Source organism: Poecilia mexicana, unplaced genomic scaffold (genome assembly GCF_051168715.1).
Source record: "Poecilia mexicana isolate PSO_F unplaced genomic scaffold, ASM5116871v1 scaffold_18, whole genome shotgun sequence".
Taxonomy (NCBI): domain Eukaryota; kingdom Metazoa; phylum Chordata; class Actinopteri; order Cyprinodontiformes; family Poeciliidae; genus Poecilia; species Poecilia mexicana.
The window spans coordinates 18,294,234-18,309,122 of record NW_028263387.1 but is presented as its reverse complement, the minus strand read 5'-3'; the positions used below and the strand labels follow the sequence as shown (position 1 = coordinate 18,309,122).

General features: G+C 38.1%; 2 protein-coding genes across 2 annotated transcripts; both read right to left on the bottom strand.

Annotated features, from left to right (window-relative positions):
- Window positions 1–215: 215 nt before the first annotated feature.
- LOC148154094 (uncharacterized) lies at window positions 216–3,183 on the bottom strand. Its single transcript, XM_088015925.1, has 2 exons — window positions 2,962–3,183; window positions 216–1,557 (listed from the first exon to the last, which is right to left on the bottom strand). Exons 1-2 carry the CDS (start codon window positions 2,962–2,964, stop codon window positions 1,282–1,284), a joined length of 279 nt encoding a protein of 92 aa, XP_087872051.1. The 5' UTR covers window positions 2,965–3,183; the 3' UTR covers window positions 216–1,281.
- Window positions 3,184–4,584: 1,401 nt separating this feature from the next.
- Window positions 4,585–10,793, bottom strand: tmem179ba (transmembrane protein 179Ba). The gene is made up of 5 exons (XM_015006095.2): window positions 10,635–10,793; window positions 8,050–8,246; window positions 6,675–6,812; window positions 5,446–5,524; window positions 4,585–5,347 (listed from the first exon to the last, which is right to left on the bottom strand). The coding sequence occupies exons 1-5, from the start codon at window positions 10,731–10,733 to the stop codon at window positions 5,168–5,170; spliced, it is 693 nt and encodes a 230-aa protein (XP_014861581.1). The 5' UTR covers window positions 10,734–10,793; the 3' UTR covers window positions 4,585–5,167.
- Window positions 10,794–14,889: the final 4,096 nt, after the last annotated feature.

The following is a 14,889-nucleotide window of genomic DNA, read 5'->3' as shown; positions in this document are numbered from 1 at the left end:
ACAATAAATACATAAATACTTCCTATTTAGAAGTATTTGTTAGGGCTTTCTGTATGTTTTATTTTGAAATGTTTATATGTTTTATGAATTGATTGTTCAGTGGTCGTTTATGCACCAGACAGACCTGCAGTCCAGGGGCGGTTCTAGACGGGGGTCAACGGGGTACCAAAGAAGTTATACTAAATAAATGTCTAATGTTAATATTCAGTGGTAGATTTTTTTTTTAACCATCACAATTTTACTTTGACAATGAATTAAAAATTATAGTGCTGCACTTTTAGCTCCTGTATAGGATCTCGCTTTCCATCTGCCAGGGATCTGCAACCTAGATCTCTGGAGACACATGTGGCTCTTTGGCTCACTTATTATATCAAATGATGAAATATTGCTCTGTTTTTTTTTGTTTGTTTGTTTGTTTCATTCTTTTTAAAGTGTTGCCATGAAAAAACACTGACTATCCTGGCCCCTGTAGTAAATTTGGTCTAGAACCAGCCTCCAAACCTAACTCCTTATTTATATAAATATTTTGTTAATACTCTGTAAAATATCAGAATGTTCACATAACTTTTATACTTTTGGCTGTCTGAGGACACATTTTGAATATTAAATTAGGTGTTATGATCAGTTACTCAGTACTTGAGTAGTTTAGCAAATACTTTTTACACATTCTTAATTAAACGTGTTTAAGATATGCTACTCTGATTGGAGTACAATTTTGGGGTACTCTAACAGACCTCTGTGCATGAATGATTGCTCTATTGGTCACTTTTTAAAAACAAAACACACTGCCATAAAATAATGTCTGTCACCTGAGCGGACGTCCCACCCCATCAGAGTAGGACAACACGCCGTGGTGGGTGTCCCTTATTTGTATTTCTGAAAGGTGGCAACCCTACACTTCATACTAGCACCATTGTTTCCACTAAGTGATTTTTTTTTTTTTTTTTGTAATTCCAATTTGCTCATGGTCATTGGAAACACAGCTAATGTTAGATCAATATTTGTTCACTTCCTCCATTGCCATCGACTACAACCTGTGCTAAGGATCTTCTCAAGCCTGATAGTCAAGTAAACTTGGTTCCAATGGGGACGAAAAGCGAGCGTTTTTCTGAAATTGGTGTTTCCATTAAGTGAATTTATCTTCAAATGTGAAGTTGCACAATTGTATAGTCAATGGAAATGCAGTGAACAATCCTGTGATTGTTGAAAATGACTCCACCCTTATAAAGGATCATTAAACTATCTAGAGAGCAAACATCAGCTCTCTCTCCTCCGGTCTCTTCACAGCTGCTTGCTGAGTTTACGGGCCTGCCGCTCCCTGGCCTCAAAGGCCGCTTTGGTGTCCAGTAGCTCATCCAACTGCCGGCGGATCCGGGCCATGTCAAGCTGGGTGGCCTCACACTGCTCCTTCAGGGCGGCCGACTCCACCCGCAGCTGCGTGGCAGCCATTGAGAGCTGCTCGCTGCGCTCCCTGCACTGCTGCTGCATCCGCTTGGCGTCGCCCAAGAGCGACTCCACGCTCACCACCACCGAGTCGCACTGGCTGCTGGACATCTCCTGCAGAGATGACGATACACAAATGGATGAAAAGCATCTGGGCAGATGGAAGCTGTGAACAGCAGGTCACTTACAGATGGGCAGGTTTTAAGGGTGAATTCACACCAGCCTTGTTTAGTTTGCCTTAATCAAACTCTAGTTTGTTTGTCAAGAAAGTTTGGTTTGTTTGGGGAGGTGTGACCGCGCCCTTGAACTCTGGTAGACTCGGTTTGATTGGAAACAAAGTTGCAACATTTGTTACATTTTCAGCTGCTGTGGTTCAGTTTCACACTGTACTGTGTCAAATGAACCAAACCCTTTGAGCAATCCGTACCCCGCCTCGCCTGTGGTGGCACTGCACCAAAAACTACTGAAGGAAATGACACAGAATATGAAGAAGACACTGAGCGCAGCTTCCTTCTTCACTAAATGTAAACAAAATGTGTAGAGTGGTGTCAAATTTTGGCAGTTGTAAGAGCTTTCGGTTGTCTCTGGCAAAAGACCATGAGACGTTTCTCCCAATAGTTCTAGAATCATGCATTTGTTTTGGTTGTATTTACCCAGAATCCCCTGTGCTACAGTCCTGTTCTTGCTTTTGAAGCGGTTTCGGTCCGCTTGGTGTTCACATATGTTCTGTAACCTCTCTGGAGTTCACTTCAACCAAGCCAAGACCTGGGTTTTTAGGCAGACCACAGCTAATTTTTATTTAGACAGTTTGATTGAAAGCTCCCCAAATAAACCGGACAAACAAACTAGAGTTTAATTAAAATGGACTAAACAGGACTGATGTGAATGCAGCTTTTCATGCGGACCAAAAAAGTGAACTCTGGTCCACCTAAAAACCTAAGTCTTGGTTTGGTTGAAGTGAACTCTGGTGCGGTTTGAATGCATATGTGAATGCCAGGGGGATGAGAGACTGCTTCCAAAGCAGGAAGTGAGCTACAGTGCAGGGCATTCTGGGTAATGCAACCAAAACAAATGCACTACTCTATTGCTAGCTAAAGAAATGGCCACTAAAATCTGACACTGCTCCATTATTGTTTGCAGTTAAGTTGCGTCATGTCTTCTTCTGAGCTTTTTTTTTGGTGTTGTTCCCTTCAATGGTTCTTGGTGCAGCGCCACCACAGGTGAGGAGGATACACACCTGTATATGTATATGCACTGTATACTACGGTGCAGTATGAAAGCAAACCACACCAGCTGAAAACGTAACAAATGTTGCAACTTTTGTTCCCAGCTAAACAGAGACTAATTGACTATCAGTTGTGACAACACTAAAACTCAACATTTGATCTGTGGTGTGTGAAGTGGATTACAAAGGTTTATCTTGGCTTATCTCACTGCTTTGTTTGCCTTCTCCTCATCATCTCTTTATATAATTTAACTGGGTTTTTTTTCTAACCGCCACTTTAAACAACATCTCACCATTGATTCCAGGGTCAGATTGATCTCCAGTCTTCTGGTCTTCTGAGACTCGGCTTCCTGGTCCGTATCACTGTTCTCCAGTGTCTGATAGTCCCTGGCTTTTCTCACTTCACAGATTTACTTCCTGCACTCTAAAAAAAAAAAGCATATAACTCCAGAAATCCTTTTTTAAGGCGAGTTTTGCTGCTGCAGATCAGATATTTCAGTATCCGTCTTTGAAGTCCAGGCTGTCGCTGATGGCTTTTCTAAGTGAGCGTCACCGTCGACCTCAGGCTCAAAGTGAGGTCAGGTAATCCTCAGATAAAACCATTAGGGGAAGGAGAGGACTGTGTAAGCTCTTCTCCTGCTCTATTTTCATCTGCCTGGTTTATATTCAGGAGCTTACTAATCAATATATGCTGTACATCCCAACAGCTGCCTCAATAAAAACTTAACTGCAGGCAAAAAGGATGAGGATAATCTCAGTAAGAATGTTCAAACTGAGAAAATCTACATAAACCCTATAAAACTGTGTATTTTAATGACTGCTGGACACAGAGCCAGATTTACAAGGATGAGGAGCCAATTTTGTTCCCCTCTCAAAATAGAAAAATACTTCTAAAGCAAATTACAGTCCAATACATCTGTGGGTATGAACTGATACACGGTTGGTTTAATATATCCAACCATGTAAGCTTCATGTAGTTACCAAAAAATTTACTATAACTTCATAATTTTTAAATACTTGAGTGCTGTTTTATATTAAAAAAAAAAACTAAAATATCAATGCAGTTTACCTGATTTAGGTTAGTTTATTTAAGGTACAATGTTTTCAGAATACACATTTGTTTGAAAACATTATTTGCAAATTGGTGCTACTAACCCCTTTAAGCCTTTTCTAGGGTCTATCCCGGGTCAGACATGAAGCAGACTAAACATTCCTGTTTCAGGTCAGTGAGGATCACCCAAATTATTTTCTAAATGCCAGAAAACTGAAACAGTCTTTATCACTTTCTCCTAATTTAGAAGTTTACATATAGTTCCTTAGTTTGCCCTTTAGACTGCTGCATACATCAATCACTTAAAAGAAACGTGACTCCACAATTTAACGCCTTGAAATTGGGCCTGTTTCTTTAAGAAGTGCCTACTCTTTCTGACACTCTACCTTCAGGACGTCATCACAACAATGCTTCTCCATTGTGCTGTTAATTGTTCTTGCGAAACAGATGGAAACAGCTACTGCCTGTTTAGTAAACTCATTAGCGCAAGCTTTGACTTCCTGCTTGATGTCTTGAGATGCAGTTTCAATATTTCATCCTAATTGTTCTTTAATCGTGATGTCCTCTGTTTTGTAAAGTGCACCAGTCCCTCCTACTGCTAAGCAGCCATACATGTCGCTGACCCTTTCTTACTAGCTAAAGCTAGCATCTTCACAAGGTTGTTTGCTTTTGTTCTGGGGTTGGTACGTACATTTTGTACAACCACCACCACAGAGAGGAAAACAAGAAGTAAAAACTGGGATGGTCATAAAGATAAATGTCTGTGTAAAGTAAAACATGAAATTCTAGTGCGTGTGCGTTGAACATTTAAAATATACTTTGCAAAAACCAAAAAAATTCATCTTAAAAGAAGCAAGAAGCTGTATTCCAGTACAAATGAATTTAGTATTGGCCAGCAGGGGGAGACATTTAGCAACATTTCTTCTCAAATAAGGGCTTCTTTTACAGATTGAACACAATAACATCAAGTAGTATCAATGCAAACATTTACATTTGACGCTCCAGAGGTTATATTGATATTTAATACTTGATTTAGGTAAATAAAAATCACTTCTGACTTACAAGGACACCAGGTCTGCATCAGATAAATGTCTTAAGTTATCTCAATGTTACTGAAACAGAACTTGGTTGAAAGTGTTTTTTTTTTTTGTTTTTTGTTTTTTTACAAAATTGAAGGTAAAGATAATGAAAAATAAGTTGCAGCAATAAAGGTTTCACAATTTTTGGCTGAAAAACAAAGTTTTTGATTCAACAACTTAAAAAAAACAACAAAAAAAAACAAAAAACAAATTGGCTTTAGTTACATTCTTAAATCTTTGGATTACGACGCCAAAAGCACAAACTTTGATTACTTTCACTAAAGTATGCTGCTGATTACAGAAAAAAACCTGAAGTGAATGTGGTATAAAATAAGAAACATCTCCAGTTTTTCCAGCGGTCATTGGGTACTACTGCGGCCGCGGGGGCCGGTTGAAGAACGGCTCCGTCTCTGCGGCGCTCGCCCCCGGCTCGCCGAAGAGGGATCCGGCCGGCGTGGGAACGAGCTTCGCCCCCGAACTCTGGCGCTTCTGGACGATCACCAGCGTCCCGATGATGAGCCAGAAGAAGAAGTTGACCCAGACCGCTGTCTGAGGAGCAACGCGACACAAAAACAGGAAAATAAACAATCAAGGCGCATCAAGCATTTTGAATAAACATGAACGTCAGATTGTGGTGAGATCGGTACCTCTGATTTGTGAAGGTTGGTGTAGATCATCGATCCTTGAATTGGACTGACCCAATTTTTCTTCTGAACTTCGTCACAACTTGAAGACAGAGGGGAAAAAAAAAAACCTCAGATACAAAGCTAAAGGCAATTTGTAACTCATCTTTTATAGAATAGTATGTAGTTTTATCCTAATCCACAAATGATAAACAACTTCATTGTTTTTATTGTAGCACCATTTGATTATGTTTTGTGTTTATTTTGAATGTATCCATTGTTTTCTTTTTTTTTTTTTTGGTTGGTTATTTTTGTCGATGTTACTTATTCTGCATTCTGGTTATTTATTTTGTAGATCAATATCTCTTCCTGTTTTTTGTTACTCTGTAATGTTTGTTCTATATGCACTAATTGGTAATAAAAAATGTATTAAAAAAAAAAACCTCATCATTTATGCTTAACTAAATTCTAAAATCTTCAAATATTACATTTGTAATAGGGTTTCACTTTGACAATATCACAGATGTGATGTTTGTCAGTCATTTGTTTGTATTTGTTCTTCAAATTCATTTTGTTTAGTCAAAAAATTACTTTCACCTGTTAACTTCTGTTAGGCTGCTCTTGGCAGTTGGCGGTTACCGTAGCAACCAGTAACCGACAGCCCCTCCCCCTTTTTATCTGTAACTTGGGGCAGAAGCTTCTAGTCTAAAGTTAGCAGCCATCTTGATTTATATGAACTGAATTGATTATACAATAATATTCCACAAATATAAATTTCATTCTGCTTGTAATAATTTAAGTAAAATAGTGTTTCTTCAATTTTCACAAAGTAGATATTTATCAGAAATTTACATCTTTTTTTCTTTTTTCAAAACTTTATATAACATTTGTGGCTCTAAGCAAGTTTTATTAACCCAACTGAGTAAAACATAAAAAAGGGGGGAAAAAAAGCTGTATTAAACCTATGTAAAAGCAATATGAATAAAATCCTCATTTATCAGACAAAGATATGTCTTTTTGCGACAAAAGAAAAGCAAAGTTTGGCTTTTTTGACAGCACCAAATCAAATAAAAAAAAACTCCCATATTATATCTATTATATTTAGAGAGAAAATCTGAAAAATAAAGGTCCAACTTCCTGTGAAAACTCAGAAATAAAAATCTGAAACGAGCTTTGTTTAGTTTGTGGTTTTGTGTCTGAGCCTGCCTGGTTTCTGACCAGAGGAGGAAAAGGTGAGTGAGTGTCTGCAGCACCTTTTGACCCCGCTAACGGTTTTGAGGATGGAGTCGCAGAGCGAGTCGCGGCCGATCTTCAGCATGCAGCCGGTGATGAGCAGGAAGAACAGAAAGATGCCGCTCACAACCACCATCACGTTCAGCCACACGCGCTCCCTGGAGGACGACAGGAAGCAGGAAGAGAAACAAAGGAGGATTCAGCTGAGCCTTTAACCTCAGTGGAAACAAGATATTTACTCAAACCAGACAGTAAACCTGCCACAATAATAACAAATTTCCCAGAAGTTACTGCAATAAATGTTAATGTTGTTTTGAGACCATTTTCAAGTAATGTAATATTAATGGCATAATAACGCAAGTAATGCATTCTCAAAAGATTAATAAACTTTAAATTCTAATTAACATTTAACACGGAACTGGAAGATGTTTTAAATATCCAAAATAAATAAACAAAAACAAAAACCAAGCAATATGAATTATGAAGTGTCTGTGAACATAACTGTCCTTCAAATAAAGGGCTCGTTGAGACTAGGGACGCACCGATTGCAGTTTTCTGGCCAATCTTAAAAAGCCTGATCTGCCTAATCCGATTTTGGCCAATACCAATTTATTATTGTCTTAAATGTTGCTAAATGTAGCAAGAAACTCGCTGCCATCTTTGATTCAATACTTTGTTCTCCATCATTTAAGGAATTATTGACTTAAAACAAGTTCCCATATCGAGCTCAATAATTTCCATTTGCATGGTTGGGTTTTTTTCTTGTCTCTGAATGAGGAAAGTCTTCAGTCTGGAGTTCTGGTCTCAATTAACTCTGTTTATAAGAATAATTTTGGCTACAGAGACTTCATAAGTCATTGATTTGTTGTTTATTTAAAATGTCTCCCAGATTCGGTGTTAAATGTTTGTTAGAAACTAAAGTTTATTGCTCTTTGACAATGATTTCTTGTATATTACTTGAAATTTTTCTCAAAACAATATTATTGTTTATCACAATAACTTCTGGGACAATTTATTTATTTGTTATTGTAACAGGGTTGTTGTTTCTTTAGCAGCTGAAAGTTCCAGAAATGTTACAATCCAAGGAAGAAAAGTTGAGCCTGGAGTTGGCCAAAACAAATTTCTTCCAGATTTATCTAGATGCAGCATATCGATCTGTTTCATTTGGAATAAATCATAAAGAAATAAACCTTTGAGACAGTTTTCATAAAAAAAGTGTAAATAAATTAGATTGAAAACTGCTTTCCAGTTCCTGAAGTTTAAAAGGAATACCAACAGGTTAGCTTGTTTTGCTTCATGTGTCACTCCTCTGGTTTGGGTGGTGATTAAAATAATAAAACTGACAGGACAGGTCATGTCCTGCCATGTCTCGTCATGAGGACGGACTCTCGTCACCTTCTCAGTTCTCCCTCCATGCAGAAAGCGTACACCCAGTACACAGAGAGGGAGAAACACACCACCGCCACCATGATGGAAATGGCCGACACAAAGTAGCACAAAGAGGCCGAGGTGGAAGCCTGGACTCCGATGACGTTTCCTGTGGCATTGTAGCTGACGCGTCCATACAGCATGCACAGACCACCGAAGTTCCCCTGACACAGAGAGAAAGACAGGTTTGAGTTCACAGACTCAGAGCAAATCTAAAATGTTCACAAGAATATAAGTCTGCAAAGGGACGCCGTTTACTTTCCTTGGTGCTGATTGGCTGAGCCCCCAAGATCGGAAATAAGGAACAGGGTTATTATAAGCCTGGCAGGCCACCAGGCTTTACTTGCACCCCCACCAGGCTAAGCTTTGCTTGTTTTATTTATCTTAGGGTTTTTAAGACTTTTTAGTTGTTTAAGTATTGTTGATAATATCTTCAAATAGCACATAGTTACCTAGTAATATTTTAAAATTTCCTCTCAACTTTACACATTTTTTAACTCAAAAACACTGAAAGTTGCTGGATGATTGTCCTAGCTTCCCTACCGCCAGGCTAAGCTAGTTTTATGTGGGAGACAATGAAGACTGCAGATGTTAGCCTCTGTGGTAGTGCTAAAATGGCTTCCAATGTGCGTATTAATGCATATTGAAGGTGCAGTATGTAATTATTATAAAAATATGTTTTTTATATATTCGTTAAAACTGTCGCCGTGTTGTAATTGTTTGTTATGAAACAGATAATCAGTGAAAACCACTGACCTCTTGAGCTACTAATTCTGTCTGAAGAAATTCAGTGTTCCCGACCAAAAACAAGCAATCGGAGCCAGGTTTTAGTGCTGTCAATCAACCTCACGTACTCACTGCTACATATGCTAATGGTGGAGAAACAACTCACCGCTACAGGAAAACTGTTTATCTATTTTTGGTGGCCATGCTAACTAGCATTAGCATTCACAACAGGCTATACTAGCTGCAGCAAGAAATGGACTGCAGGGAGGATAAGCAGCACTACAAGGAGAGGTTAGTACTAAGACCCGCCTCCTGGCTCTGATTGGTTGTTTCTAGTTAGCACTAATAGAACGCAGAGGAGATCAATTTGTTCACACTAAAAAAGCTAAAGAAGCTATCATCGCCAACAAGAATTTACTCTTTTATTTTTTTAAACAAAAACCATTCATGGATCACTGCTTTTGTGTTTCATACATATACTCTTCTCTAAACCCCAATTTGACAGTTGAAAATGAGCTCTCCTTTCTACTGTCGCCTCATGCATGCTTCCTATGAGGAATTGCTGCAAAGTTGATTAATTGGTCATCCGCTGCTGCTACGTGATCGTTCAAGAGGGGTTTCTCCAAAAGTCATTGATTCAATGCAAACAGCTGGTTTTCTTTAGATAAAAACAACAACATACTTTTTACCAACAGCAAAAGTAATCTAAATTTAACTGCAGTGTTTTATAAAAAGGATCAAATTGGAAAGCAATTGATTTTAATCTGTCTGTGCGACTGGATTAAATTAACTTTCTGAATATATACTTGTGTTGACATTTGTTGTGAATCCAAGTTAAACAAACAACAAAAAAAGTTAAATTCAATACCAGCAAAAGTATCAGACTGAACATACATGATAAACGAATGCATTAATATCCCTAGTGCTTATTGTGACACTTGTCACAATAAGTATTTAATCAATTAATCATATAATAAATTAAAAGGAGCTTGACAATTTTCATTGTTTGAAATGATGGTTAATTTTTTAAAGGCAATTTTGTTTACAGACTTCATTAACCATTTTATTTATCGTTTCAGATGTGTGAGATTTTTTTATTTCTAATTAATTCTATTGATTTCTATTTATTATTTTTGATGTGTTCTTTACACAGTTAAAGCTTATAAAATTTTGTATCACGGTTTCTCTGACAATTTTTATTTATTTATTTTGCATTTAATAAATGTCCTATAAATTATTTTTCTGATTTCTACATTTGGCACCTCCAGAGCTCCATACGGGTGAAAGGGGATGGGCGCGACTAGCGACTCGATCACAAGACTCGCTTATTACTGCCGCACATGTTCACATTTCCTCCAATATTTCTAACGAAAACACACCAAGATAAAACCCGAACATAACATTTAAAACACTTATCAGCCGTGATGAACTTGTTTTCCTGATACCTACATTAGATTTTTTTTTAATTCGCTGCACATTTAATATGAAATATTCCTTAACAATAGTTATAAATAAAACCGTTGTTACACTTAAAAAATGGGAAACGGGAGAAAATGAAAGTTTACTGATGTGACACCATGGATAAAGTACACGACACTGTTAGAGGGATCTGAGAACGTATCAAAACTTTAACCAGTTGTTGGGGAAAAAGTTGCTACAGTAGTAGATAAAGACATTGTTTAGTCTGAGCAAGGCTTTCTCTTTTGGTTCCGTGTTTACTCAACTTTTTACACTCCCCGGAGCAGAGAAGTGAGTTCTCCCGGAAGAGAGAGCGCGGCGCCCCGGTGGAAGCCCCGGGAGTTGCGGGGTTTCTCCGTGAATCTCACCTGGACGATGGTGAGGGAGGCGGCGGCGACGATCCCACAGACGAAGCAGCAGGCGTACAGGCTCAGCTCCAGCACCAGCAGCACCGACACCGCCATCATCCACCCTGCGGCCCGCTTCTGGACAGGGACCAACGTCAAGGCAGCCGCGATGAGCAGGGACCACTTCCGGGAAGGAGTTTAAAAAATAAAAGCTTGATTCCTACAGGTGACCGTTAGTGAAAATATGAAACACTTTCAGGAATATTTAGTAAATTAATGTCGTTGCAAATGCATAGTAAGTTTCAGCCCCCAAAAACTGAGAATTTCACATCACATCTTTTCTAGGAAAAAGTTGAAAATGTGCTAGAAAAAATTCTGAAATTTTGAGATAATTTAAATTTTCGAGAAATTTTCTAGAAAACACATGGAAATTCCTGAGTTTGAAAAGTCTAAAATTTGCTAGAAAAAACATACATTTCAAGATTAATATGTGAAAAACCTCTGAAATTGTGAGATTCATCTAAATATTTCAGAAGTTTTTTTTTAGCACATTTTTGACTAAGATATTCAGTTGAGCACAAAAATACATAAATTATTGTGTGTGTTTTTTGTGAGACTTTTGTTTTGTCCACATTTGATAAGGTTTACATTTCAAAAGCACACAAGACATTTCTGGTCTATTGTTTCTAGTAAATAATTTCTTATTACAGATTTTTAAAAATAGTTCTACTGGCAGATTATTTTACTTATAAAATGAGAAAAATTTATTGCTTTAAGTGAAATAATCCACCAGTGGCACTACTATTTTTTTTAAAATAAATATTAAGGAATTAAAATAAGTTGCTGAACTAGCTGAAAAGTTACTTTCAAGTTAGTTTACTTAGATATCTGCATTAGGAACTAGACCAAAAATACTTGGTAATATTTTGTATTTTTGGAAGATCTCATAAAACCCATACAAGCAAACACAGTATAGTTTCAATAAAGCCAAGTTTATCAACTCACCTGTTTCTCAGGGCGTGCCGAGCTTTTATTTTGAAGGTAAAAGTGGTAAATATCCGGTGTCGCTCGCTTGCTTTAACTGTCGAGCCTCCACCGCCACGGTCCTCCAGCCTTCAGGCTCCTTTCTTTCATATGATGTCAAGTTTCCTCCTTTCAGTCTGCACAGCCCCACATAAAGACATCAGAAATCATGTCTGTCACACTGCAGAGGTAATTCATTTAGACACTTCCTGACAAAAGCGAACAAATCTATTTTCACCGCATAACCCACTGATTCCAGCTGGGAGGTATAACCTCTAAACGCTGTGAGAGAGAGCAGGGTCACTGGGAACTGCACTGGCTTTAAGGTTCGGTGTAGCAAATGCAGAGTCAGGCGATCAGACTTTGTCATAAGTTTGACCGTTTGAGGATTCACAGGCATGACATGGCAGTTAGACGTGGCTGCAGAGTGGAGCCTTTTCTCCTCCGCAAAGCTTAATCAAACCTTGTGACTTCTGTCATCTGACCGGGTCATTTTCTTCTATATATATGACACAATTTTAAATCAGCTAGTGGACCAGAAAGTTTCTCATTCATTCATTACACTGCAAAACCACACACTCTTTTGGTCTAGTTTCTAGTGCTAATAAGATGTTATTTCGGATATAGGAGCTTATTTAAAAAAAATAATTCCTTAATATTGATGAAAAAGTCCTAGTTCCACTGGCAGAGTATTTAACATATAACAATACAGTTTCCCCATATTTTAAAATATAATTTGCCGGTGGAACTAGTACTTTTTCATCATTATTAAGACATTATTTACTTAAATCAGGCTCCTATATCTTTCTGAAAAGTTAATTGTAAGTTACTTTTGTCTTACTTCAAGTCATTAAAATTCTTGCTCTTGAAACTAAACCAAACTGTAGTTTCATTACATTTCAGTACTTCTTTATTTCTACATGCTCTTTAATACCCTTTTTATCTGCAATTCAAAGACAACATAGACTCTACTGAAAATAAAACACATTATAAATGATCAATCTCCACCAAATATGGGAGTAATTAAAGGAAAATAATCGAGAGCTAACATGCAATGTTCTGAAGGTTCAACAGTGAATAAAACAACTAAATGATAAATATTTGTTTACCCTATAAACATAAAAAACTTAAACTTTCAACTGTATTAAATTTAGATCTTAGCTTTCGAATAAAGGAAATAAATAGTGTAAGTGATTATTAAAGATTCACACTGAAAGAAAAAACTTTTCTGGCATTAGTGGTATATATGCTTTAAGGATAAAGAGAAACATGTATTTTGCTTTTAAATGCAATCCATTTTTTAATACATTATTGTGAAAAAGTTACTTGCTAATAGATTTCTTCTGTTTTGTTTTTTGGCAACAACAGGATCCATCAAGCATTTGGGAAAACTGACCATTGGCACATTGGCAAGTTTTCTGTCAAATTGGTGAAAAATCACTCTTTCATCCCTAATTACTGTCAGCATTGCATCTTTTATACCAGTGAATAAATGTATTGTCTTCAATCCAAAGGATTAATCCTTAAATTGGGAAAATGTTTGCCTTTGTGTGTGCTGTTCCCTCTGAATGAGAATCAGCTGCTCTATCACAAGGGTCAAGGGCAGCTGATTTAACTTAACAAATTGAGGAAGATTTTTGGATTTGTTGGAGGCAGATGGAACGCTGTTTATAATTACTGTCACACCTGGAAGAGATGCGAAAAATAAAATTACTTAACTTTGAAGAACAGCTCCGTACATTCAGCAGTGTCCGGTCGGCTGTGTGGGACTTTACCCAACCGGTCTACGTGTTTTTGGACTCTGAAAAGGTGTTGGGAAGTCCTGTTGGGGGTAATTCAGGTCCATGGGGTACCAGAAGTGTAGATAGGGGCTGTTAAGATCCTGTATGACCGGTACCAGAGCTTGGTTTGCAGCAGCAAGTTGGACTTGTTTCTGGTGAGAGTTGGATGTTGCCAAGGTTCCCTTTTGTCACAGATTCTGTTCATAACCTTTATGGACAGACTTTCCGTGTTGTTGGGAAGTCTTGCTGGGGGTAATTCAGGTGTATGGGGTACCAGAACCCATAGACAGGGGTTGTTAGGATCCTATATAACCACTGCTAGAGCTTGGTTTGCATTGCCAGCAGTTAATTGGACTTATTTCTGATGAGAGTTGGACATCGCCAAAGTTCCCCTTTGTCGCTGATTGTATTCACAAACTTTATGGACAGACTTTCTAGGTACAGTCAAAGTGTTGGGGGATTCGTTTTGACAGCCAAAGGATTGGGTCATCCTTTGGGCAGATGATGTCGCCCAGTTGGCTTCATCAGGTCGTGATCTACAGCTGTTTCTTGGCGGTTTGCAGTCGAGAGACAGCTAGGATGAGGATTAGTGCCTTCAAATCTGAGACCAGACCATGGTCTGGAGCTGGAAATGTATAGAGTGCCTTTTCACTGCTTGGGACGCTGTTGGCCCGAGTGGAGGGACTTTAGTATCTTGGAGTCTTATTCACTAATAATAGAATAAAAGAGTAGGAGGCTGATTGGTGAAAGCTGATTGGTCATCTTGAGTTATTGGTTGATCTCCGTTCCTGCCCTCATCTTTGGTCACAAGCTTCAGGTCATGACCAAAAGAACTCTGATTGTGGATACAAGCAACTGGAATGAGGATCAGCATCTCTAAATCTGAAGCCATTATCTTGAGCCAGAAAAGGGAAGACAACTTGGTCCAAGTATCTTGGGTTCTTGCTCAAGGGAAGAATGGAGCAGGAGATTGATAGGCGGATTGGTGTAGAGTCTAAAGTGATGCTACACCAGACTGAGTGTCAATTAACTAGTCGATCCGCATTCCTACCCTCATGTGTCTCCAAACTGAGTTTCCTCCACCGGATGTCTGGGTTCTCCTTTAGGGTGAGAAGCTCAATCGTCCTGGAGGCACTCAGAGTAGAGCAGCTGCTCCTCCACATTGAAACTACAAAAAGGCTTTCTATACTGTAATCATGTGGACTTTATAAACTCTTTTTTGCTTAATTTTTTTTTAAACAATTGACAAAGTTTTTTTTTATTGAATTTAATTGAGTCAGTTCAGACTAAAAATGTCACCAATTGGTGTAAATCAAGCAAAAAGTAAATAAAAAATTAAATCCCTCATTCTCAATGTTGGGTACAGTGGAGGATCCTTGATGCTGTGGGTGTGTTTTAATGTTTTCTACACATCTTTACCAATAAATATGGAAGGTGTTCATGTTGCATATAAATAAACACGTTTCATGACA

Coding starts and splice junctions, on each gene's coding strand:
- tmem179ba (XM_015006095.2), bottom strand. CDS start 10,733: ATGATGGCGGTGTCGGTGCTGCTGGTGCTGGAGCTGAGCCTGTACGCC. Junction 6,813..8,049: donor ATGGAGGGAGAACTGAGAAG/GTGACGAGAGTC, acceptor GTCGTCCTCCAG/GGAGCGCGTGTGGCTGAACG. Junction 5,348..5,445: donor CCAACCTTCACAAATCAGAG/GTACCGATCTCA, acceptor GTTGCTCCTCAG/ACAGCGGTCTGGGTCAACTT.